The sequence below is a fragment of the Trematomus bernacchii genome, unplaced genomic scaffold, assembly GCF_902827165.1.
Source record: "Trematomus bernacchii unplaced genomic scaffold, fTreBer1.1, whole genome shotgun sequence".
NCBI lineage: Eukaryota > Metazoa > Chordata > Actinopteri > Perciformes > Nototheniidae > Trematomus > Trematomus bernacchii.
The window spans coordinates 22,359,435-22,384,584 of NW_022988043.1; the positions used below are offsets into that span (position 1 = coordinate 22,359,435).

The 25,150-nt window shown below is 46.1% G+C and overlaps 1 protein-coding gene and 5 non-coding genes across 6 annotated transcripts; 1 reads left to right on the forward strand and 5 right to left on the reverse strand.

Annotated features, from left to right (window-relative positions):
• Positions 1 to 475: 475 nt before the first annotated feature.
• Positions 476 to 576, reverse strand: LOC117473258. The gene has a single exon (XR_004555007.1). It is a non-coding gene; the product is annotated as a small nucleolar RNA U13 (small nucleolar RNA).
• Positions 577 to 3,612: 3,036 nt separating this feature from the next.
• On the forward strand, positions 3,613 to 7,530 carry LOC117472613. The gene is made up of 4 exons (XM_034117906.1): positions 3,613 to 3,856; positions 3,908 to 4,746; positions 5,818 to 6,297; positions 6,433 to 7,530. The coding sequence occupies exons 1-4, from the start codon at positions 3,613 to 3,615 to the stop codon at positions 7,528 to 7,530; spliced, it is 2,661 nt and encodes an 886-aa protein (XP_033973797.1).
• A 2,198-nt stretch (positions 7,531 to 9,728) lies between these two features.
• LOC117473262 lies at positions 9,729 to 9,829 on the reverse strand. Its single transcript, XR_004555010.1, has one exon. It is a non-coding gene; the product is annotated as a small nucleolar RNA U13 (small nucleolar RNA).
• A 3,114-nt stretch (positions 9,830 to 12,943) lies between these two features.
• On the reverse strand, positions 12,944 to 13,043 carry LOC117473266. The gene has a single exon (XR_004555014.1). It is a non-coding gene; the product is annotated as a small nucleolar RNA U13 (small nucleolar RNA).
• Positions 13,044 to 13,504: 461 nt separating this feature from the next.
• Positions 13,505 to 13,605, reverse strand: LOC117473259. The gene has a single exon (XR_004555008.1). It is a non-coding gene; the product is annotated as a small nucleolar RNA U13 (small nucleolar RNA).
• A 5,352-nt stretch (positions 13,606 to 18,957) lies between these two features.
• LOC117473261 lies at positions 18,958 to 19,058 on the reverse strand. Its single transcript, XR_004555009.1, has one exon. It is a non-coding gene; the product is annotated as a small nucleolar RNA U13 (small nucleolar RNA).
• Positions 19,059 to 25,150: the final 6,092 nt, after the last annotated feature.

A 25,150-nucleotide genomic window follows, 5' to 3' on the forward strand; every position in this document is an offset into this window, starting at 1 on the left:
AACAGTAATATTGTTATACTCAGGGCCGTCCCTCCCTACAGGACGATCATGCAGACTGGATGGGGCCTCACCTTGCAGATGGGGCCTCACCTTGCGGAGGGTGCCTCAACTGAGCCGAAAATGCGGCGCACCATATGCGCTTATGCGGCGCAATTAGTGTGGCACGGTTTCGCCGCTGCGAGGCTCCACTAGCACCCCCCGTCGACGCTTGCGAAACAGAGGGCCTCATCATATAACTTTGCATGGGGCCTCATGTTGGCCAGGGACGGCCCTGGTTATACTGTAACAGTACTTTAAATATGACATTTAAACAGGTGAGAAGTTAATGTACACATTCTATTCATCAGAAAACAAAAGCAGTGTTTTCTTATTTCTCAGTGACAAGGTGCTCGAAATGGATCAGCTGGATGAAATGAAGACATTTAATTTAGTTTCTAACACCAGCAGTTTGCTGTTGTTGTGACTCCTGTTTCAGGATCAGAAGGGCTGAGGCGCAGAGCGTAACAAGGGGAGGGCTGCACCTGTCACGGATGGACCGTGAACGCACCATTCATCACTTTCATGAACCAGAAAGATCACACTGTGAACCTGCCCTGAGGCTCTCTGTCCCTCCTCTCCAGCTCTCTGACTGACGGTGTCACAATCTAATACTCTACATTTCATATTAATGTACCTGTCATCTCCACACAGACAAAACAATATAGACTAAGCCTTTGTGTTTGTAGATGTATTAAACAGCTAAGTGAACTGTGCAGTTTATTGCATTGTTTTCATGCATTGATTATAATAATAAATATCCATTAAATATGTCACTTAAAGGTCGTCAGGGCCAGGGCAGTGGTCCAAACAGTACTCAGATCTGCTACAGGTAAAAGTCCTGCATTCAAAATTGTACTTAACAAAACTGTTACAAATGTGTTGTTCAACAAATTTGAGCCTTTGCCACATTTATTTGATCACCATGGAAACCTTTGATCTCTGGACACGTCGTTAGCTCAAATATAAACACCTGTGTCATGGAACACGATGATGTCATAACTCCAACTGACATGCTCAGAGCAGCAGACTTCAGATAATGGTTAATGGTCCTGCCCTCAACAGCTCTACGTCAATTATGTGGTGTCATCATATGTTGTTTCCATGGACACGGTCCGATCGTCCCCCAAACTTCGCTTGTATATCACCGGTCCATGCCTCAACAGCTTTACGCCAAATCTGAGATCTCACCATGGGCTGTTGCCATGGAAACGCATCCCTCGCCATAAAACACGATGTCGCTGTAGCTCCAATGGACACGGTCCGGTCGTCCCACAATCTTCACTTGTATATCACCTCTCCATGCCTCAACAGCTCTACGTCAAATCTGACATCTCACCATATGCCGTTTCCATGGAAACGCATCCCTCGCCATAAAACACGATGTTGTCGTAACGCCTATGAAAAGGGTCAAAACAGCACCACACTTCACATAATGGTTAACGGTCCAGCCCTTAACAGCTCTACGTCAATTATGGGGTTTCATCATATGCCGTTTCCATGGAAAGGCATCCCTCGCCATAAAAGACAATGTCGCTATAACTCCTATGAAAATGTTCAAACGGTGCTCAAACTTCACATGTGTGCTAACAGTCCAGCCGTGAAGACATCTACGGGACAGTTTTGAGATTTCTTCAAATGCCGTTGCCATGGCAACACAATGCTCGCCATGAAATACGGTTTTCTCATAACTTCAGTGGAAATGCTCCAAATGGCCCAAAACTTCACAGGTTTGGTAACGATGCAGCCATAAACGCATCTAAGCGTATTATGGGATGTCATCAAATGCCGTTGGCATGGCGACAGATCATTCACCATCAAGTTAGTTCAAAAGTTTGCAGTTCAAATATTCTGCTACTTTTCCAAGCCTTTTTACTTTCTTTTCTTCTCTCATCAGACATTCAAGCCCCCAGTGTGCATGTATCATTTCAATCTAAATTCTTCACTTTCTTCTTACACATTACATTTCAGCATAGCAGTTTAGCGTCAGCTTTCCAGCATAAAGCATTCCCACTAGCAATTTCTTGAGGAATTGCATTCTCTAGTTACATGTCAATATGCCTGTATTAGTTACTTTATATGTTATATTAGCTATAATAATCTGAATCTGTAAAGTCACTCAAGCAGCCAAATAAATGTATTTTATGCAAATATATGTGTCCCCGGTGTGTAAGGGAACTCATAAAGTGTCAGAAAATAAAACCCTCTCTCTTTTCCTCCGTACCCAAATCTCTAAAAATTGGGGTACAACGGAGCTGATCCAGATTTGCAGAAACAATGCACAACGTGTTTTGGACGTAATATGGTCTTCTTTGTTTACATTAGCAAGCATCGCTAACACTCAGAGCTAAGCTGTACTGGAGAGAGTATGTGTAAAGAAGCAGGAAATAAAAAAAGGAACTCACCTTGTGGTAAACCTGCAAGAGAAAAAGCATTTGAGCTCCATACTGTTTCAGAAAATAATCCTTGATGTGGTTTGGAACATAATATGGCATTTAATCACAACAGCGTTTAGCTGAGAATCTGGGTAAAATTCTCCTGCATGAGCTCTCCTCTCCTCTCCTCTTTTTTTTTTTTTTTTTAAAGCTACGGACCCAGAATCAGCACTTCTCTAACAGGGCTGAAACAGAGGGGTATGAGGCATGGCTAGAATGCATGATCTGTTTGGTATTTTGAGTAAAACACTTCATAGACATGTTTTTATATATCTGAGACCTATAAGTGATGTGTCGGTCGCGAACGAGACGATTCTTTTGAACGGCTCTTTGGTACGAACGAGGGGAACCGAGTCGTACTTGGTGAGAGCCGTTCTTGTTATCGTTCAATCGTTGATCCGCACTCACTGCCTGCCAAAATCCACTCGCCTTTTAAAAAGCTTGATTTTGTTCCCCAAACGTATTCTGTGAAGACCCGCCCCTACTCTGATTGGTAGGTTTCAGCACGAGGAGTGAGATGGGGTGGGTCTTAACGGAATACGCGAGGGAGAGAGAAGAAGTCATAACAAGTGGTACAGGACAGGTAGACGACGTGTTTTTCGGATGGAAAATGAGCCAAACGCGAAAACGCAGCAGCATTTGGATGCACTTCAACCAAAACCCAGGCAGTGATAAAGCGCACTATTTGTAAAGGCAAAATATCCTTTAAAGCAGGGTCAACAAATAATCTCCATCGCCACTTAAAAACACAGCATCTAATATTAGGAGTTGCGTGAATTTCATTCAAGGCAAGGCAACTTTATTTACTTAACACATACAGAGGGTAAATTCAAAGTAGTACATTCACTGACATGAATGACATGGTTCTATTTCGTATATGGCTTCGCCCTCTAAGGCTATCGCTATTGGGTAATCCCCCTGCGCACCCGCGCAGCACTGAAAACACTTGTAGTCCACGCCCGCCCGCAAGGTGGGCCCCACCCTCGGGCTCCCTTCCGGTATAAATAGGAAGGAGGCCCGACAATCTGCTCCCTCTTTTTCTTCAGCACCCCGTTACTGAAGCACTGAGACATAATATATCCGAGAAACCATGAGCAACAATTGTGTCAGAGATTGTCCCTCATGTGGATCGGGCTATATCATGAGTTATGATCAGCACACTGAATGCGAATCCTGCCTGGGGCCAGAGCACGCGTATGCGGCTCTCAGCCAGCAGGTCGCATGCCAGCACTGTGCCCGTCTCCCCTCGGCCGACAGGAAGCGTAGAGCGGACGCTCTCGCTGCTGCGACCGAGGACGACGATTCGTGCCCCTGGAGCCGACACGTGCCCCTGGAGCCGAGTGCCGGGCAGGAGTCGGACGACTCCTACCCCATCTCCCTCCACGGTTCACCGTATGGTTCTCCCCTCCCTCCTCTCCCCCGGACGGGGGAGACAGAGTCGGAGCAGGGTGTCGACTTGGCCGAGCACGCGGTCCCCTTCTCCGTCACCACGGCGCTGCCGGCGATAGGTGGCATCCTGCTGGAACTGCCGGGGATCATTTGCAAGGCGGCCGCCTGCAGAGGTCTCCCCGTTCCCCCAGCTCAGGAGAGGAGTGCTCCGGACGACATGGCCGGAGTTTTTTCGCGGGTGCAGACGGTCAGGAGTGACCCGATCTGGCCACGCTTCCCCGCCATCAGGAGGTACCAGGAGGGGGCGGCGGCGAACCCGAGGACTCTGAAGGCCCCGGTGTCCACGTTTGTTCCCCTCACCAAGGTGGAGGGTTTTACAGATGTGGGATTCCCAGCCACCCCTTCGCTGGAGCCGGGCCTGACGGCGTTTTTTGGGGTGAGGCAGGCCAACATGATCGCCGGACGGCGCCCTACGTTGGCCTCCCCCAGGGACCAGTATGTTGCCCGCCAGGCCGACCGGGTGCACCAGTGTGCCTTTCAGGCGTCGGCGGCGGCAAACAACATCGCGCTGCTGTCCAACTCGGTGGTGACGCTGGTGGAGCGGTCCACCACCTTGGCCGCTGACGAAGCGGAGGAGATCGCCAAGGCTGCCAGCACGGCGCTCACACTGTGTGCGTCTGTTGCTGTCTCCCAGGCTAGAATCGCCGCGTGGGTGACGCAAATCCAGCGCCACCTCTGGCTGCAGCAGGCGTCCGTTACAGAAACGGCCAGAAAAGTGCTGCTGGATGCTCCAATCAGCCCGGACGGGCTGTTCGGACCCCAGTTCCACGCCATGGTGGAATCCATGAAGGCGGCTGCGGAACAGGCGGACGACATCCGCCAGCACGTCAGCTGGCTCCAGCCTGCTGGGCGGCACCAACACCCGCAGCAGCCGCAGCAGCCGCAGCAGCCGCAGCAGCCGCAGCAGCCGCAGCAGCCGCAGCAGCCGCAGCGTCCAACCCGGCCACAGCGGCAGGCGGAGAGGTACCAACCGCAACCGCGGCGTCAGCGCCCGTCGGCGGCGGCAGGGGCTCCGCCCCGTGTCTCCGCTCCCCCGCCACCCCAGAGACGGAGGGGTCTCTCGGCGGTGAGCCAACGGGGAGGGAGGCACTCCCGCTCTGTATCCGCTCCACATGAGCCTCCAAGAAAACAGAGCCGCCTTTGACGTGTTGGGGGGGATAGTGAGAGTAATAAAATGGGTTCATTTTCCAACTTTTTGTCTGAGTCATCAGTATCATCAAGTGTTTCTCACATATCCTCCACTCTGTGTAAACCAGCTGTCTATAACCTATCGGTTAGTAGCCAGCAGGGTTCGTTGCGAAAAACCTGCACTTTTTAATCTATCGGATAATAAACTGCAGAGTTCGCCAACTAAGCCAGCTGCCACCAATCTGTTGATTAGTAGGCAGCAGGGCTCGCTGCAGAAACCTGCTGGTTTTAACCTATCGGTTAATAAACCGCAGAGTTCGCGGCATTCCTCTGTCCGAGATACGTCTCCTACACACGGTCATAATAAACCCATGAGCGCCGTTATAACGCCTCATGTGGTCAACACTGCATACATCTCCATTCATCCCCTGAGCGTGTACACGCCTCATGATGAGAGCCAGAGTGAAACGCAACGTGTGGAGGCTCCCTCACAGCCCTTTCGCGTCAGGCCCACCTTGGGTTGACTCACAGGCAGCGGCGGCAAGGGCTCTGACGTGGCTCGTTGCCAAGACGACCACAACACATCTCGACCATGTGCGCCCGCTCTCAGAGAATTTCTCAGAGTGGCAGCGCGTGTGTCTGATGGACAGATGGATGAGCAGGCTGATCAGCAGAGGGTACACCCTGCAGTTCGCCTCCCCCCCCCCCACAGTTCAATGGGATACAGGAAACACTCCTGTCATCCCAAGAACAGTGTCTTGCGCTCCAGGCAGAGCTGCGGGAACTCCTGTTGAAAGAGGCTATTTCCAGGGTTCCTCAAGGGGAAGAAAATCAGGGGTATTACTCCCGCTATTTTCTTGTCCCGAAAAAGACAGGGGGGATGAGACCCATCCTCGATCTGTCAGTTTTCAACAAGGTCATAATGAAAAGGCCTTTTCACATGCTGACGATCAGACAGGTGCTGGAGTGTGTTCACCAGGGGGACTGGTTCACATCGATAGACCTGAAGGATGCTTACTTCCACGTAGCCATCATCCCAAAACACAGGAAATACCTGCGTTTCTCATTCCAGGGAATACCGTACCAGTACAACCGTCTGCCGTTCGGTTATTCCCTGGCTCCTCGCACTTTTTCGAAGTGTGTAGAGACGGCGCTGCAGCCGCTTCACAGAGGAGGGATGAGAGTGCTGTTTTACCTGGACGACTTGCTATTGCTAGCTCGATCCAGAGAGGAAGTTGCTTTACAGACGGTACAGCTTGTATCACATCTGTCAAAGCTGGGTTTCATCATAAACTGGAAGAAGAGCTGCCCTCTTCCCTCCCAGAGTATTATTTACCTAGGTGTGGAATTGAACTCAGCCCGCATGAGAGCGTGACTCTCACAGCAGAGAGTGGAGGCACTGACAGCTCTTCTCCGACGCGTCACACCCCGCAGCGTGGTGACAGCCCTCTCCGTAATGCAGCTGCTTGGCATGATGGCAGCTGGTCACGTGGTGATTCCCCTGGGTCTCCTTCACATGAGGAGACTCCAGAGGTGGTTTATTCGCCTGCGCATCGACCCCGTGCGACAGAAGAGGCGCCTGGTGGCCATCCCTCCTTCCGTGGGTTCAGACTTAACCTATTGGAAAAGTCCCCACGTCCTGTCAGCGGGTGTGCCCCTGGGCAGAGTTACGTCACACATCTCGGTGTTCACAGACGCATCTCTCTCAGGGTGGGGAGGAACGTGTATGTCACAGGCAGTGGGGGGACAGTGGCCGGCTCACATGTCCCTCCACATAAACGTGCTGGAATTGCTCTCCGTACAGAGAGTAATCCAGTATTTTGCCCTGTTGCTGCGGAATCAGCATGTGTTGATTCGCACAGACAACAAAGCCGCGGCAGCCTACATCAATCGCCAGGGCGGAGTACGCTCAGCGCAGCTTTTGAACACAGCCAGGCCGCTGTTGATCTGGGCGCGCGCACACTTGCTCTCCATCAGAGCAATGTATGTTCCCGGCGAGCTGAACAGAGGGGCAGACCTCATGTCCAGAGGAGGTCCTCGCCAGGGGGACTGGAGCCTCCATCCCGAGCTGGTCTCCCAGGTATGGAGCCGGTTCGGGAGAGCAGAGGTGGATCTGTTCGCCGCACGCGGGAACGCGCAATGCGCCCTCTGGTTCTCCCTGAAAGCGCAGGACCACCCCCCCCTGGGGGTGGACGCGTTCGCACATCGACCATGGCCCAGGGGACTGTTGTACGCCTTCCCACCAGTCCCGCTGATCCCTCGGTTCCTGGACCGAGTGCAGGAGGAGCGACTGTCAGTGATCCTAATTGCCCCGGAGCGCACGGGCGCTTCCTGGTTTCCTTGCCTACAGCGTACGCTGTCAGGCAGACCGTGGGAAATTCCGTGGCGCGGGGACGCTCTCTCGCAGGTGGAGGGAGCGATCAACAGTCACCCTGTGATAGGCCAGCACTTATGGGCATGGCCCCTGAACGGGAACACTTAGAGGGGCTGGGCCTCTCTCAAGATGTTGTCCGGACCATTCAGGGAGCCAGGGCCGCGTCTACCAGAGCGTCCTACACAGCCAAGTGGACAGCGTTCCAGCGTTGGTGTGTAGAGAAAAGCCTGGACCCCATTACGTGCCCCCTGCCTCACGTGCTGTCATTCCTCCAGCTGTTGTTGGACAGGAATTTGGCTTTCAACACAATCAAGGTGTATGCTGCTGCCATATCATCTTGTCATGTGGGTTTCGGGGTCGGGACGGTGTTTAGTCACCCCCTGATGAAACGTTTTCTGCGAGGAGTACGGAGACTCAGACCTGTGTCACGCGCCTCAGTGGGATTTGGCTTTGGTGTTACGCGCACTAAGCAAAGCCCCACATGAACCTTTAGATCAGGTTCCCCTTAAGATGTTATCAGCCAAAGTAGTACTACTTTTGGCTCTAACATCAGCAAAGAGGGTGAGTGATTTGTCTGCTCTCTCTGTGGCTCCGTCATGCCTCCGGATCCAAGGAGATGGCAGTTCAGCTGTTTTACGCCCTAACCCAGCTTTTATGCCAAAGGTCATCACAAGCTCTTTTAGGTCAAGGGTGATCACCCTGGATGGCTTCTTTCCCCCTCCTCACAGGTCGGAGGAAGAAGCCACGTCTCATCTCCTCTGTCCTGTGCGCGCGCTGTCCTGCTATGTAGCACGCACAGCTGCCTTGCGCCGTTCTCAGCGCCTGTTTGTACACTACAGAGAGCGCTCGATCGGGCAGCCTCTGTCTGCACAGCGGCTGTCACACTGGCTGTGTGAGGCTGTGTCACAGGCATATGTCTCCTCTGGGATGGATCCTCCGGAGAACATTAATGCGCACTCCACCAGAGGAATTTCCTCCTCCACGGCTTTGCACGGAGGAATGTCAGTGGAAGACATTTGCACTGCTGCTTCTTGGTCTTCTCCCTGTTCATTTATTCAATTTTATTTGAGGGATGTGTCCCATTCCTCTCTGACACACCCTGTGCTGAGTGTCCTGTCAGAGTGAGTGACGTCAGGGATCCAGCTGTGCGCCTCTCTCCTGCCTCGGCACAGGGAGAATGGCCTGTTTTTCCCTCTTACGAGAGGGACGTCCCCCTTTTTTTCCCCTGACACATTTCGTACGGAATGTCTTGTCAGAGTGAGTGATGTTGGGGACCCAGCTGTGCGCTCTTCTGCCTGTCTGCACGCAGAGAGCTGCTATTCCCCTCCTTTCTGTCACTGGGCAAAGTGTGACTTTCGTCTCTACTTTCTCACAGCGGACGGGTATGTATTATTCCCAGCCTTCGTCCTCTCATGGTAAATATTCATGTTATGATATATTCCAGGGACTGTGATGCGCCATTCGCATGGCGCAATAGGCATGGGTTGTTATCTGAGCAGGTGTGTTTGTGCTTCTTGTACCGGGGCGACCCAGTGGGGCGCAGACTACATCTTGCTTCGCCCTTAACCCAATAGCGATAGCCTTAGAGGGCGAAGCCATATACGAAATAGAACTGAAGTTACCTACTGTAACTCCAGCTTCTATGAGTATTGGCGTAGCCCTCTAAGTTCTGGGCCCCACTGGCTCCACGAATAGCTGAAGAAAAGGTTTTTGTGTGGGAGCAGATTGTCGGGCCTCCTTCCTATTTATACCGGAAGGGAGCCCGAGGGTGGGGCCCACCTTGCGGGCGGGCGTGGACTACAAGTGTTTTCAGTGCTGCGCGGGTGCGCAGGGGGATTACCCAATAGCGATAGCCTTAGAGGGCTACGCCAATACTCATAGAAGCTGGAGTTACAGTAGGTAACTTCAGATATGGCGCCACCTTGTGTCATGTTTACAATGCAGATTATTGACATTAGGGCCCACAATACAGTCAATCATTATCCTGGTGATTATTTCGCAGATAAACCTAGTAACCCCGCCCCCTTTTAAAAAAACGGCTCTTTTGAACGGCTCTTTGAAAAGAACGGAGCCATAAGATCCGGCTCCCTTCAAAGAGCCATAATTCCCATCACTAAGACCTATAATATATGCCTACAAATAGTAGGAGACCTTTAATGTACACATAACTTTCCACGGAAACTCAAATCAGTGTTTTCTTATTTCTCAGTGACAAGGTGCTCGATATGGATCACCTGGATGAAATGATGACATTACATTTAGTTTCTAACACTAGCAGTTTGCTGTTGTTGTGACTCCTGGTTCAGGATCAGAAGGGCTGAGGCGCAGAGCGTAACAAGGGGAGGGCTGCACCTGTCACGGATGGACCATGAACGCACCATTCATCACTTTCATGAACCAGAAAGATCACACTGTGAACCTGCCTTGAGGCTCTCTGTCCCTCCTCTCCAGCTCTCTGACTGACGGTGTCACAATCTAATACTCTACATTTCATATTCATGTATCTGTCATCTCCACACAGACAAAACGCAGGGGAGTAAAAAGTACAATATTTGTTTCCAAAAATGTAATGGGTATGAATCAAATGAAAATACTAAAATTAAGTACAAGTCCCTCAAACTTGTACCTAAGTAAAAGTACTTTGTTACTTTCCACCATCCATGAGTTGTCAGTACTTGATGATAAAAGAGTCCTTTAATAAATAAAAAAGGGTGGAAGTGATGCCATCAAAACAGTCTCAATTGTTAACATTTTATTATTATTTAAGTATTTAAAAATAAAATATGTTCTTTCAAAGGGTGCTGAAATAAGAATTAATGTTTCGAGGGTTAAGAGTTGTGCATTTCATTAACTGTCTCTACTTCCATATCTACACATTACATTGTTTTGTTATTATTTTGACATAATAACTCAGTAATAACCCGGATTCTGATAGTTCATTATTAACTATAGCCATTAAAAATGAAACATGTTCTTGGTCATTTACTAGTGCTGGCATGAAATTCACAATGTAACAGTAATATTGTTATACTCAGGGCCGTCCCTCCCTACAGGACGATCATGCAGACTGGATGGGGCCTCACCTTGCGGATGGGGCCTCACCTTGCGGAGGGTGCCTCAACTGAGCCGAAAATGCGGCGCACCATATGCGCTTATGCGGCGCAATTAGTGTGGCACGGTTTCGCCGCTGCGAGGCTCCACTAGCACCCCCCGCCGCCCCCCCGTCAACGCTTGCGAAACAGAGGGCCTCATCATATAACTTTGCATGGGGCCTCATGTTGGCCAGGGACGGCCCTGGTTATACTGTAATGGCGCATTTCCATTGCAGCGCGTAGCTCGCTTTAAGCGTGCCGTGTCGTGCCGTCCCCTTTTTTGGTTGTGCTTCCACTAGGCCTCGTTCCGGCGCGGCACGGCGCGGGGCCACTTTTTCCCCTCTTTTCTGGCCCTAGAAAATTGTGGTTCTATCGGGGCCAACAAACAGGGCTGAGTCGGGCTGAGTATGCTAAACTAGAGAGAGGAGCGCTGGCAAGAGGGCTAGAACTACAACAAGATGGACATATTTGACCGTGATTTAATTGTAATACACGTTTCAAAATGATGCCGAAGTAACAACATACTGATACCGGTTAGTAAAAACCATGAATTAATGCTTTGTCAAGTCTGCAGACAGACGGCAGGCGAAAAACCTTTTAAAATTCGTGTTTTTCTAGATGGAGATTGGCTAAGCTAACGCAGTATATGCCCCGACCGTCCACACTCACAACAACGGCCTATACAGACATAAATTAAGCAGCGACTGTATTCACCATGACACAGGCAGTCTGTGGTGTGTACTTGTTTAACTTTTGTCGAGTTTCTGAACATATATAAGGAGCTGTGAGCTCTGAGTGCTCACAGCTAACGGCTGTGTTGTGTTTCTGGATTTCTCATTGAAGATGACGTCACGGCTCCGCCTACACTGCGTTACTACCCAGTTCCTAAACTGTAATGGAAGCGCAGCATGAAGTGAGTCGGCCCTGTTAAGGCCCAACGCGGCCAAGCCGTACCGAGCCGTACCGAGTGTGGCCGAGGCCGACCGTGTAGTGGAAATGCGCCATAACAGTACTTTAAATATGACATTTAAACAGGTGAGAAGTTAATGTACACATTCTATTCATCAGAAAACAAAAGCAGTGTTTTCTTATTTCTCAGTGACAAGGTGCTCGAAATGGATCAGCTGGATGAAATGAAGACATTTAATTTAGTTTCTAACACCAGCAGTTTGCTGTTGTTGTGACTCCTGTTTCAGGATCAGAAGGCCTGAGGCGCTAGAGATGGGCGAGTCCTGATTCATCCGGATCATTAACCCGGATCCTAGAAATGAGCTGGTCGTGACGAGTCTCCCCTCTCCATTAACCCGAGTCCTTGAGTCCCACACTTGGTGTGACGTACAAATTAAAACTATAAATTGCGTCACTCGCTACTCTCTTTATAACATGTAAAATCACATTACAACGTACCCCAGTCCATCTGCCTACCCTTTAGCAAGTATACAGTCACAGGATAGCTGCCTTCCAGAAGTTATCGTTTGGCTCAGGGGAGGGGACGCGGATCAGTGAAACTTCCTGCAGACTCGTGGGGACTCAGAGGAGCCGACGGCTCCTAACCGTAATAGCATAGCAGATCCAGCAATCCATACTCGTCATGTGCACGAGCATAGCCCCTCCTCCAGCACCCGGCTCCCACGCTATCAACAGCAGACTCGCAGTCAACAGCAGACTCGCAGACTCGCAGATTCGCAGATTCGCAAATCCTGACTCGCTGCAACACACAGCAGAGCAGACTCGTGCGGACTCGGAGCCGTAACCATATAGCAGCAGATCCAGAGATCCAGCAGACTCGTCGTCATGTACGAGTCAACAGCAGACTCAGATTCGCAAATCCTGACTCACTGTGCGCAACACACAGCAGAGCAGACTCGTGCGGACTCGGAGCCGTATATAGCAGCAGATCAGATCCAGCAGACTCGTCCTCATGCACGAGTCAACAGCAGACTCAGATTTGCCAAATCGCAAAATAACCCTTTTTTTTGTGATCAACATTTTTTATTAAAGCAAAATACACTGTGTAGCAGAGGTTAATATAACGTCAGTTTAATAGATAGATAGATAGATAGATAGTACTTTATTGATCCCAAATTGGGAAATTGTTGTTGTTACAGCAGCATAAAAGGCATTTTACAATAAAACAAAACTACAAAATATACAAGAATAGAAAGAAAAATAAAATAAAATATAAAATATAAAATATACATGTCGAAATAGAAAATATACATGCAGATATTATATATATATATATATACAAATATATATATATATTCAAAATATATGGAATAATAATATGCTCGTGAAATGCATCAACTTTTCGGTTTCACCGATAGGATTTCTACGGTCTTGGTGATGCTGACTCATATGACTCGTATGATCCGGATCTCTTCAATGACTGACTCAGAAGACCCTGAGTCCGTAAAAGGATCCGGATTTGCCATCTCTATGAGGCGCAGAGCGTAACAAGGGGAGGGCTGCACCTGTCACGGATGGACCGTGAACGCACCATTCATCACTTTCATGAACCAGAAAGATCACAGTGTGAACCTGCCCTGAGGCATGCAGACTTGATGGGGCCTCACCTTGCGGATGGGGCCTCACCTTGCGGAGGGTGCCTCAACTGAGCCGAAAATGCGGCGCACCATATGCGCTTATGCGGCGCAATTAGTGTGGCACGGTTTCGCCGCTGCGAGGCTCCACTAGCACCCCCCGCCGCCCCCCGTCGACGCTTGCGAAACAGAGGGCCTCATCATATAACTTTGCATGGGGCCTCATGTTGGCCAGGGACGGCCCTGGTTATACTGTAACAGTACTTTAAATACGACATTTAAACAGGTGAGAAGTTAATGTACACATTCTATTCATCAGAAAACAAAAGCAGTGTTTTCTTATTTCTCAGTGACAAGGTGCTCGATATGGATCACCTGGATGAAATGATGACATTTAATTTAGTTTCTAACACCAGCAGTTTGCTGTTGTTGTGACTCCTGTTTCAGGATCAGAAGGGCTGAGGCGCAGAGCGTAACAAGGGGAGGGCTGCACCTGTCACGGATGGACCGTGAACGCACCATTCATCACTTTCATGAACCAGAAAGATCACACTGTGAACCTGCCCTGAGGCTCTCTGTCCCTCCTCTCCAGCTCTCTGACTGACGGTGTCACAATCTAATACTCTACATTTCATATTAATGTACCTGTCATCTCCACACAGACAAAACAATATAGACTAAGCCTTTGTGTTTGTAGATGTATTAAACAGCTAAGTGAACTGTGCAGTTTATTGCATTGTTTTCATGCATTGATTATAATAATAAATATCCATTAAATATGTCACTTAAAGGTCGTCAGGGCCAGGGCAGTGGTCCAAACAGTACTCAGATCTGCTACAGGTAAAAGTCCTGCATTCAAAATTGTACTTAACAAAACTGTTACAAATGTGTTGTTCAACAAATTTGAGCCTTTGCCACATTTATTTGATCACCATGGAAACCTTTGATCTCTGGACACGTCGTTAGCTCAAATATAAACACCTGTGTCATGGAACACGATGATGTCATAACTCCAACTGACATGCTCAGAGCAGCAGACTTCAGATAATGGTTAATGGTCCTGCCCTCAACAGCTCTACGTCAATTATGTGGTGTCATCATATGTTGTTTCCATGGACACGGTCCGATCGTCCCCCAAACTTCGCTTGTATATCACCGGTCCATGCCTCAACAGCTTTACGCCAAATCTGAGATCTCACCATGGGCTGTTGCCATGGAAACGCATCCCTCGCCATAAAACACGATGTCGCTGTAGCTCCAATGGACACGGTCCGGTCGTCCCACAATCTTCACTTGTATATCACCTCTCCATGCCTCAACAGCTCTACGTCAAATCTGACATCTCACCATATGCCGTTTCCATGGAAACGCATCCCTCGCCATAAAACACGATGTTGTCGTAACGCCTATGAAAAGGGTCAAAACAGCACCACACTTCACATAATGGTTAACGGTCCAGCCCTTAACAGCTCTACGTCAATTATGGGGTTTCATCATATGCCGTTTCCATGGAAAGGCATCCCTCGCCATAAAAGACAATGTCGCTATAACTCCTATGAAAATGTTCAAACGGTGCTCAAACTTCACATGTGTGCTAACAGTCCAGCCGTGAAGACATCTACGGGACAGTTTTGAGATTTCTTCAAATGCCGTTGCCATGGCAACACAATGCTCGCCATGAAATACGGTTTTCTCATAACTTCAGTGGAAATGCTCCAAATGGCCCAAAACTTCACAGGTTTGGTAACGATGCAGCCATAAACGCATCTAAGCGTATTATGGGATGTCATCAAATGCCGTTGGCATGGCGACAGATCATTCACCATCAAGTTAGTTCAAAAGTTTGCAGTTCAAATATTCTGCTACTTTTCCAAGCCTTTTTACTTTCTTTTCTTCTCTCATCAGACATTCAAGCCCCCAGTGTGCATGTATCATTTCAATCTAAATTCTTCACTTTCTTCTTACACATTACATTTCAGCATAGCAGTTTAGCGTCAGCTTTTCAGCATAAAGCATTCCCACTAGCAATTTCTTGAGGAATTGCATTCTCTAGTTACATGTCAATATGCCTGTATTAGTTACTTTATATTTTATATTAGCTATAATAATCTGAATCTGTAAAGTCACTCAAGCAGCCAAATAAATGTATTTTATACAAATATATGTGTCCCCGGTGTGTAAGGGAACTCATAAAGTGTCAGAAAATAAAACCCTCTCTCTTTTCCTCCGTACCCAAATCTCTAAAAATGGGGGTACAACGGAGCTGATCCAGATTTGCAGAAACAATGCGCAACGTGTTTTGGACGTAATATGGTCTTCTTTGTTTACATTAGCAAGCATCGCTAACACTCAGAGCTAAGCTGTACTGGAGAGAGTATGTGTAAAGAAGCAGGAAATAAAAAAAGGAACTCACCTTGTGGTAAACCTGCAAGAGAAAAAGCATTTGAGCTCCATACTGTTTCAGAAAATAATCCTTGATGTGGTTTGGAACATAATATGGCGTTTAATCACAACAGCGTTTAGCTGAGAATCTGGGTAAAATTCTCCTGCATGAGCTCTCCTCTCCTCTCCTCTTTTTTTTTTTTTTTTTTTAAAGCTACGGACCCAGAATCAGCACTTCTCTAACAGGGCTGAAACAGAGGGGTATGAGGCATGGCTAGAATGCATGATCTGTTTGGTATTTTGAGTAAAACACTTCATAGACATGTTTTTATATATCTGAGACCTATAAGTGATGTGTCGGTCGCGAACGAGACGATTCTTTTGAACGGCTCTTTGGTACGAACGAGGGGAACCGAGTCGTACTTGGTGAGAGCCGTTCTTGTTATCGTTCAATCGTTGATCCGCACTCACTGCCTGCCAAAATCCACTCGCCTTTTAAAAAGCTTGATTTTGTTCCCCAAACGTATTCTGTGAAGACCCGCCCCTACTCTGATTGGTAGGTTTCAGCACGAGGAGTGAGATGGGGTGGGTCTTAACGGAATACGCGAGGGAGAGAGAAGAAGTCATAACAAGTGGTACAGGACAGGTAGACGACGTGTTTTTCGGATGGAAAATGAGCCAAACGCGAAAACGCAGCAGCATTTGGATGCACTTCAACCAAAACCCAGGCAGTGATAAAGCGCACCATTTGTAAAGGCAAAATATCCTTTAAAGCAGGGTCAACAAATAATCTCCATCGCCACTTACACAGCATCTAATATTAGGAGTTGCGTGAATTTCATTCAAGGCAAGGCAACTTTATTTACTTAACACATACAGACAGTGGCGTTTTTATATGTACAAAAGTGGTGGGGCACAAAAAACTTAGATGTCTATATATAAGCTTCTGCAGTGACGTGCAGTGAGGTTCATGGCTGGTGAGGCACTGGCACTGACTCTTCAGGTTTACAAATATTATATTTTGACCTAAACCAAAATATAATATTATTTTCAAAAGCTTTTTTTGTCTGATGCTTCGATTAATTTTAAACAGACAGTTCAACAAAAGGATACCCAAAAAATGTAATTTTATCATTTAAATATTGAATTGTTCTCTCTTAGTAAGATCCCATTTTCAATAAAATGGCGGTCTTACCTTGACTTGAAGATGAAGTCCATTTGCCTATCCTTCTGGACAAACATTTCTATTACTTTTTTGTAAAAGTCCTCCTTATCTTCTTGTAGTTTCAAAAGTCTATCATAAATCTAATCCATAGATTTATGATAAAAAAATTATAAAAGTAGGGTAGACATGTGGATGTTATCCGGCTGAACAAAACGTGCATTTATCTAACAGGTACGTTTCCCACAGATCTTATTTCGAGCTATTTTCTAAAATCCTCTGGAGAAATCTCATTGCTTTTTTGTGCTTACTTCCTGGTTTTAGGACGCGCCACTGCAGCTCTCTCGTCTCCTCTTCACACAGCACACTTTTCGCGGCACACGTACTTACAGCCAATCAGCTCTGAATGATTTGAGATGACGTATGGTGGGGATGGTAGCTCCGTGCCCCTCTGGTCATTATTTTTTTGACACACACATTACATTACAAAATACTCTGAGCATGCGCAGTGTAGTTTTTACAGTCACCGTTGACTTCACAGCGAGAGGAAGGGGCATAATCAGGTTTTGTCCCACATGGCTCTAAACAGCTCAATAGGCACACACTGTGACTGTAGACACACTAATTAGAAGAACACAGACTAAAACAGCAATGTACAGACGAATCAGATGATTAAACATGATCTTAAAATATATTTTATATATTTTTTTATTTTTTTTTTTGCATTTTTGTAATCATTATTTGTAATACTTTCTGCTGACACTAGGTGGGGCTGTGCCCCACCTGCCCCTAATGACCAGTCGCCACTGCATACAGAGGGTAAATTCAAAGTAGTACATTCACTGACATGAATGACATGGATATGGCGCCACCTTGTGTCATGTTTACAATGCAGATTATTGACATTAGGGCCCACAATACAGTCAATCATTATCCTGGTGATTATTTCGCAGATAAACCTAGTAACCCCGCCCCCTTTTAAAAAAACGGCTCTTTTGAACGGCTCTTTGAAAGGAACGGAGCCATAAGATCCGGCTCCCTTCAAAGAGCCATAATTCCCATCACTAAGACCTATAATCAGTGGCGACTGGTCATTAGGGGTAGGTGGGGCACAGCCCCACCTAGTGTCAGCAGAAAGTATTACACATAATGATTACAAAAAATGGAAAGAGATGCAAAAAAAGAAATAAAAAAATATATAAAATATATTTTAAGGTCATGTTTAATCATCTGATTCGTCTGTGCATTGCTGTTTTAGTCTGTGTTCTTCTAATTAGTGTCTACAGTGCCGTTTTGAGCCATGTGGGACAAAACCTGATCATGCCCCACCCTTTCACTGTCAAAGTGAACGGTGACTGTAAAAACTACACTGCGCATGCTCAGAGTATTTTTCAATGTAATGTGTGTGGCAAAAAAAAAAACACCATAGGGGCACAGAGCTGCCATCCCCACCATACGTCATCTCACATCATTCAGAGCTGATTGGCTGTAAGTACGTGTGCCGCGAAAAGTGTGGTGTGTGAAGAGCATGGATGTATAATAAGAGGAGACGAGAGCTGCAGTGACGCGTCCTAAAACCAGGAAGTAAGCTGCAAAAAAGCAATGAGGTTTCTCTATAGGATTTTAGAAAATAGCTTGAAATAAGATCTGTGGGAAACGTACCTGTTAGATAAATGCACGTTTTGTTCAGCCGGATAATATCCACATGTCTACCCTACTTTTATCATTTTCGAATCATAAATCTATCGATTAAATTTATGATAGACTTTTGAAACTACAAGATGATAAGGAGGACTTTTACAAAAAAGTTATAGAATTTTTTGTCCAGAAGGATAGGCAAATGGACTTCATCTTCAAGTCAAGGTAAGACCGCAATTTTTTGAAAATGGGATCTTACTTAGAGAGAACAATTCAATATTTAAATGATCAAATTACATTTTTTGGGTATCCTTTTGTTGAACTGTCTGTTTAAAATTAATCGAAGCATCAGACAAAAAAAGCTTTTGAAAATAATATTATATTTTGGTTTAGGTCAAAATATAATATTTGTAAACCTGAAGAGTCAGTGCCAGTGCCTCACCAGCCATGAACCTCACTGCACGTCACTGCAGAAGCTTATATATAGACATCTAAGTTTTTTGTGCCCCACCACTTTTGTACATATAAAAACGCCACTGCCTATAATATATGCCTACAAATAGTAGGAGACCTTTAATGTACACATAACTTTCCACGGAAACTCAAATCAGTGTTTTCTTATTTCTCAGTGACAAGGTAATCAATATGGATCACCTGGATGAAATTTAATTTAGTTTCTTACACCAGCAGTTTGCTGTTGTTGTGACTCCTGGGTCAGGATCAGAAGGGCTGAGGCGCAGAGCGTAACAAGGGGAGGGCTGCACCTGTCACGGATGGACCGTGAACGCACCATTCATCACTTTCATGAACCAGAAAGATCACACTGTGAACCTGCCCTGAGGCTCTCTGTCCCTCCTCTCCAGCTCTCTGACTGACGGTGTCACAATCTAATACTCTACATTTCATATTCATGTATCTGTCATCTCCACACAGACAAAACAATATAGACTAAGCCTTTGTGTTTTGTAGATGTATTAAACAGCTAAGTGAACTGTGCAGTTTATTGCATTGTTTTCATGCATTGATTATAATAATAAATATCCATCAAATAGGCTATGTCACTGCCCCTTTCACACCGGCACTTTTTCAGCTCCGGCTCGGAGCTGGAGCCTGAAAAGTACAGTTTTTTTCCTGTTCACACCGCAGCGGCGCCGCCTCTTAGCTCCGGAATGCGGTTCACTCCAAAAATAAAATTGACGGTCTAGAGGCAAGAGCTTCGGAGCTAGAGGCGGCGTCGCTTACGTCTCTCTTACGTCGAGGCGTGCAGGAAACTAAACCCACCTCCCCTGAACATGGGTCGACTGAAGAGTCTCGTCATGCCTGCCTACAAGCAGTAGCGCTGAGCAAAGTGACTAGAAGGCAACAACACACTTATAAAAAAACCCACACTTTATAAAGTCAGGCAACACTAACCAGGCTTCGTGTGATTCTGTTTATTTGTACCTTACTTTGACCATCCGTTCGCTGTTATTGATCATTGTGGAGAGCAGGCAGACGTTTTGTTTGTTATTATAGCAGCTATCGGATGGAATCAATACATGGGCTGCACAGGTTGTCATGTCCGACTATCACAAGTAGAATCATAATGAAATACGCCGGTAAAATGTGCCTGTAGAAAACGGCTTAGCAAGTAGTCAGTTTAGCTTCGGTTGCTATGCTAACATCACCCATGTTATACCAGAGAAACTTTCATAACAGCGTTGTGATGCCAAACAGCGTCAATTCAGACTGACACACATTCACTTAAGGGGAACTGGGGATATGTATCAGCTGCTTGTGTGACAGTCAGACAGTGAATACTTTAGAGCCGTGTGAGCTAACCCGGAGCTAACGGGAGAATAAACTCCCGTGGAAGAGCAGCCAGCACTGCAGCGGTCGGTAAATGCCGCTGAAACACATTAATAAACAATGAACCACGGCACTCTGGAGAAAAGTATAAGGTTGGAGAAGTCGTTATTTAATTTAATCTGGCTTCGTATGATTAAAAGCAACACGATCATCGACCCGACGCAGTCCCCCGTTGTTGTTGTTGTGAGCGCCGTTGGGGAGCAAATCAGCGATGTAAACGGTGACGTCATGACGCAGCAGCGGCAGCTGGGCGGTGTGAACAGAGCGGGAGCTGAAAAGGGAAACCGGAGCTGAACCAGAAAAGCTCTAGCTAGGAGCTAGAAAGGTAAAAGCGCTGGTGTGAAAGCCGCGGTCGTCAGGGCCAGGGCAGTGGTACAAACAGTACTCAGATCTGCTACAGGTAAAAGTCCTGCATTCAAAATTGTACTTTAGTAAAAGTACATTAGTATTGACTTCAAAATACTGCACAATATCCCATTTCTGAATTATACTACATCACTTGATTGTGAGTGTTGATGCATTCATGTGTTTGTTAGAGCTGGGAAAGGTGGAGCTCATTTTAATTACTTGACATAGTTCTGCTGGATATCTAACCCTATAATTACATGTCAATATGCCTGTATTAGTTACTTTATATTTTATATTAGCTATAATAATCTGAATCTGTAAAGTCACTCAAGCAGCCAAATAAATGTATTTTATACAAATATATGTGTCCCCGGTGTGTAAGGGAACTCATAAAGTGTCAGAAAATAAAACCCTCTCTCTTTTCCTCCGTACCCAAATCTCTAAAAATGGGGGTACAACGGAAAATTTGCACCCACGGCACTATCAGAAACGTTGCTATCAGAAACATTGCTATCAGAAACAATGCGCAACGTGTTTTGGACGTAATATGGTCTTCTTTGTTTACATTAGCAAGCATCGCTAACACTCAGAGCTAAGCTGTACTGGAGAGAGTATGTGTAAAGAAGCAGGAAATAAAAAAAGGAACTCACCTTGTGGTAAACCCGCAAGAGAAAAAGCATTTGAGCTCCATACTGTTTCAGAAATAATCCTTGATGTGGTTTGGAACATAATATGGCGTTTAATCACAACAGCGTTTAGCTGAGAATCTGGGTAAAATCATCCTGCATGAGCTCTCCTCTTTTTTTTTGTTGTAAAGCTACGGACCCAGAATCAGCACAGCTCTAACAGGGCTGAAACAGAGGGGTATGAGCAGGGGCGGATCTACCGGGGTGGCATGGGGTGGCAACTGCCACCCTAAAAAATAGCCTTGCCACCCCAGCTGCCACCTCAGTTGGCATCTTTGTTTTGAAAGAAAAGTTGTAGCTCATCGGACATTTATGAGAGAAAGTCTCTAATGTCCGAGTGCAAGTGAATGCAGCACAAAACGCGAGTCTTGTAACCCCTCCCCCGGCCCTGGCGCGAGCGTGGAAATGTGATTGGCGGCGATTTCATTTGAACGGGACGGCGCAAAACGAGAAGCATTCTGACCCAAGTACGGAAGGGATGAGGTATTTGCGGTCTACAATGACAGAGAAGAGACTGTCAAGTTTGGCTGTACTCAGCATTGAATCAAAACGCACTAAAGCTGTTGATCTTAATGAGTTTGTGAGGCGGATTCTCAAAGCACCGCAGTCTCTTCTCCTAAGTCCTTTTGAATTCTCCTATCCACTATCCCTTAACCCCATGACGTTTCACACAGAGGTTAATGATTTTTGGACTATTCGACAGCAACCTATAACTGAGTTTTCCTCCTGAAACAAAGCACAGTGTTCATCCTCACTCAGTCTGACCCCTCCCTCACTAAAACATATTTTTACGCATGGCAAATACAAATTTACTGTAGTTGTTTATACCTTTTCAACTTTTCTTTTAAATATTAAGCTTCATCACTATTTGTCCTACTCTTCCAGTTTAACATTTCACTTTCAAGCTTTCAACAGTCAGTGCAATGCATTTGAGCTTTAACCATTTTGATTCAAATCATTTCACTTTTCTGCATTTTTACGCTAAGTTCAGCAGTTTGTAGCTAAAAGCAGCTACAGTCACCATTCAACGATTACAATATTCAGCTTTTTCTGCATTTTCAGCTATAAATTCAGCAACAAATGTACGCAGCTCAGCATTTGCACGCATTTTCAGCAGGAAATGCATTTTCTAGTTGTATCTTGTGCTCTGTGACATGTTTCACAAAACACGTTACTAATGGCGCTTTTCCACTACACGGCCTCGCTCGGCCTCGCTCGGTATGGCTAGGCCTCGTTAGGACTGGCTCACTTTATGGCGCATCCCATTACAGTTTAGGAACTCGGGTAGTATCTATAGTAACGCAGTGTAGGCGGAGCCGTGACGTCATCTTCAATGAGAACCCCAGAAAAACAACACAGCCGTTAGCTGTTAGCACTCAGAGCTCACAGCTCCTCATATCTGTTCAGAAACTAGACAAAAGTTAAACAAGTACAAACCACAGACTGTCTGTGTCATGGCGAATACAGTCGCTGCTTTATTTATGTCTGTATAGGCCGTTGTTGTGAGTGTGGACGGTCGGAGCATATACTGCGTTAGCTTAGCCGATCTCCATTTAGAAAACACGCATTTTAAAAGGTTTTTCGCCTGCCGTCTGTCTGCAGACTTGTCAAAGCATTAATTCATGGTTTTTACTAACCGGTATCAGTATGTTGTTACTTCGGCATCATTTTGAAACGTGTATTACAATTAAATCACGGTCAAATATGTCCATCTTGTTGTAGTTGTAGCCCCCTTGCCAGCGATTCTCTCTCTAGTTTAGCATACTCAGCCCGACTCAGCCTCGTTGTCTCTGGCCCGAGACCCACGATTTTATGAGGCCAGAAAAACTGTGAATTAGGACCCGCCGGCCGGTACTAGGCCAAGTGGAAACGCAACCAAAAACGGGCCGCTGACGTCACAGCCCTCTTAAACAGTGCTCCGCGCTGTAATGGAAACGCGCCATTACAGATAGACAAATATAGCTGACAGCGTTAAAAGATAACTAGAATGTCAGGAGTCCAATAGAGGCGTTCAGGCAGGTTAGGCTCTGTTGTGATTGGTCAACCACTTAGAGATGTCCCGCCCCTTAACCTATGAAGTAAGAAGATATGATTCTACACTGTATTGAAGTAAACATGTATTGTTTGAACTGTTTTATGTAATCACAACGGTTTGGGTAATTATATATAGAATAGGAATGTTATTCTCACTTTCAAACTCACTGACTCAGAGATTCTGTGTTTCATACACCAACCTGGCCTGGGCTCACCCCTAAAAGCAGATGTCGTCATTAAGGTCGTTAAAGACAACATTACATTGCTTCTTATCATCCCTAAGAACAGATGTTGTTTTCAAGTCGTTAAAGACACATCGTTAAATAGGTGAGGAAAAGTTTAAATGTCTGTGGGAGAATGGTTTAGGTGAAAATATCCCCTGGGAAGGAATGTAGAGTAAGATAAGGTAAAGATAAACATTGACTTTTGACCTAGTGTGGTTGGGGATCTCACTCTGTTCGAAAACTCTGATTGACCTCGGCCAGAAGCGAATCCAGCCAGTCAGGGCACTTGGGGGAGGTGGTCAGTTTAAACAGCTCCTCCCCAGGGGCTCTCTAATTCGCTTGGGAGAAAAGTGGGAAGGAAGAATCGACAAATCTCCGCCCCAAGGACAGATAGAAATACTGATGTTTGTGTGTGTAAAAATGCTTTTGGGTTTGGTGAGTTGGTTTGATCCCGATATCTGTGTCCGAATCGCATCACAGACCTGAAGTCCAATTTCTTTTTGGTTTGATGAGTTGGTTTGATCCCGATGCATTTATCCGAATCGCATCACAAATCTAAAAGCCCGGAGTACCCGGAGTACTCTGTATAACTTGTATATGTGTTTGGTTTCCTACTAGAAGTAAACTCAGATAATTTGTTATAACTTTGATTCCGGTGTTTTCAATTCCTTTCTTAATTTAATAGAGATCCAGCCTCATCCAACGAACGGCGCGTAGCAGAGGTATTCTACTCCAACACCTATCACGTACAAATGTGTTGGAGCATGAGCCAATAGAAGTGCAAGTGTTACATAGTGTAAATATCTTACCCAGCCCTCAGACACCTCGCTGTAATCAAAGCGCTCAGACTTCATAGAAAAGAACAGAATTCTTACCTTCCAGATTAAAAAGGAATCACTGATCGGGCGTTTCAATGTGCTAAATCTCTCAAACCAGCAGAGAAAATGTCTTGTTGCTATGGAGATATGTTCCCAGTCTTGCCTTTTTCCTTAATTAATCATTAACTTGTGTTAATTAATACAAATACCCAATAAAATACAGAATTTTACGAAGATCTTGTTTTACTACTGTGTTGTCCTCGGAACGATTTATTGACAAAGATACTGACATTTCATCAGATTACGTTTTCAGACGCTCATATAGCTCCATCATTAGCACCATTTATAACGAATAAAACACAGATTTAAGGAAACGTAATAAATGTGAAGCCAAGTGGAGTCGGATATTTAGACTTGTGTTTGGCAAACAACAACAATGAGGATGTTAAAAGTGGTGAAAAATAAAACAAGTCATAAAGAATTTTAGCATTTCCTTTCTTTGAATGACTTTGAGAGAGTAATACATTGTTTTATATCCACTAAACTGGATTACTGCAACGCTCTGTACATTGGAGTAAGCCAGGCTTCCCTGTCCCGCCTACAGCTGGTCCAGAATGCTGCTGCGCGCCTCCTTACAAGGACAAGTAGGCGTGAACATATTACGCCTGTACTCGCCTCTTTACATTGGCTACCAGTCAGTTTTAGAATACAATTTAAAATGTTATTGTTTGCATACAAAGCCCTAAACGGTTTAGCCCCACCATACCTGGCAGATCTTTTAAAACCATACACACCCACACGGTCACTGAGGTCTGCTGACAGACTCCTTCTGGTCGTCCCTAAATGGAGGTTAGAGCAGCGAGGAGACAGAGCCTTTGCTGTTGCAGCTCCAAACGTATGGAACGAGTTGCCTCTCCAGGTTAGACTTGCTCCAACTCTGCCTGTTTTTAAAT

Coding starts and splice junctions, on each gene's coding strand:
- LOC117472613 (XM_034117906.1), top strand. CDS start 3,613: ATGAGTTATGATCAGCACACTGAATGCGAATCCTGCCTGGGGCCAGAG. Junction 4,747..5,817: donor CGGACGACATCCGCCAGCAC/GTCAGCTGGCTC, acceptor CTTGCGCTCCAG/GCAGAGCTGCGGGAACTCCT. Junction 6,298..6,432: donor AGGAAGTTGCTTTACAGACG/GTACAGCTTGTA, acceptor TGACTCTCACAG/CAGAGAGTGGAGGCACTGAC.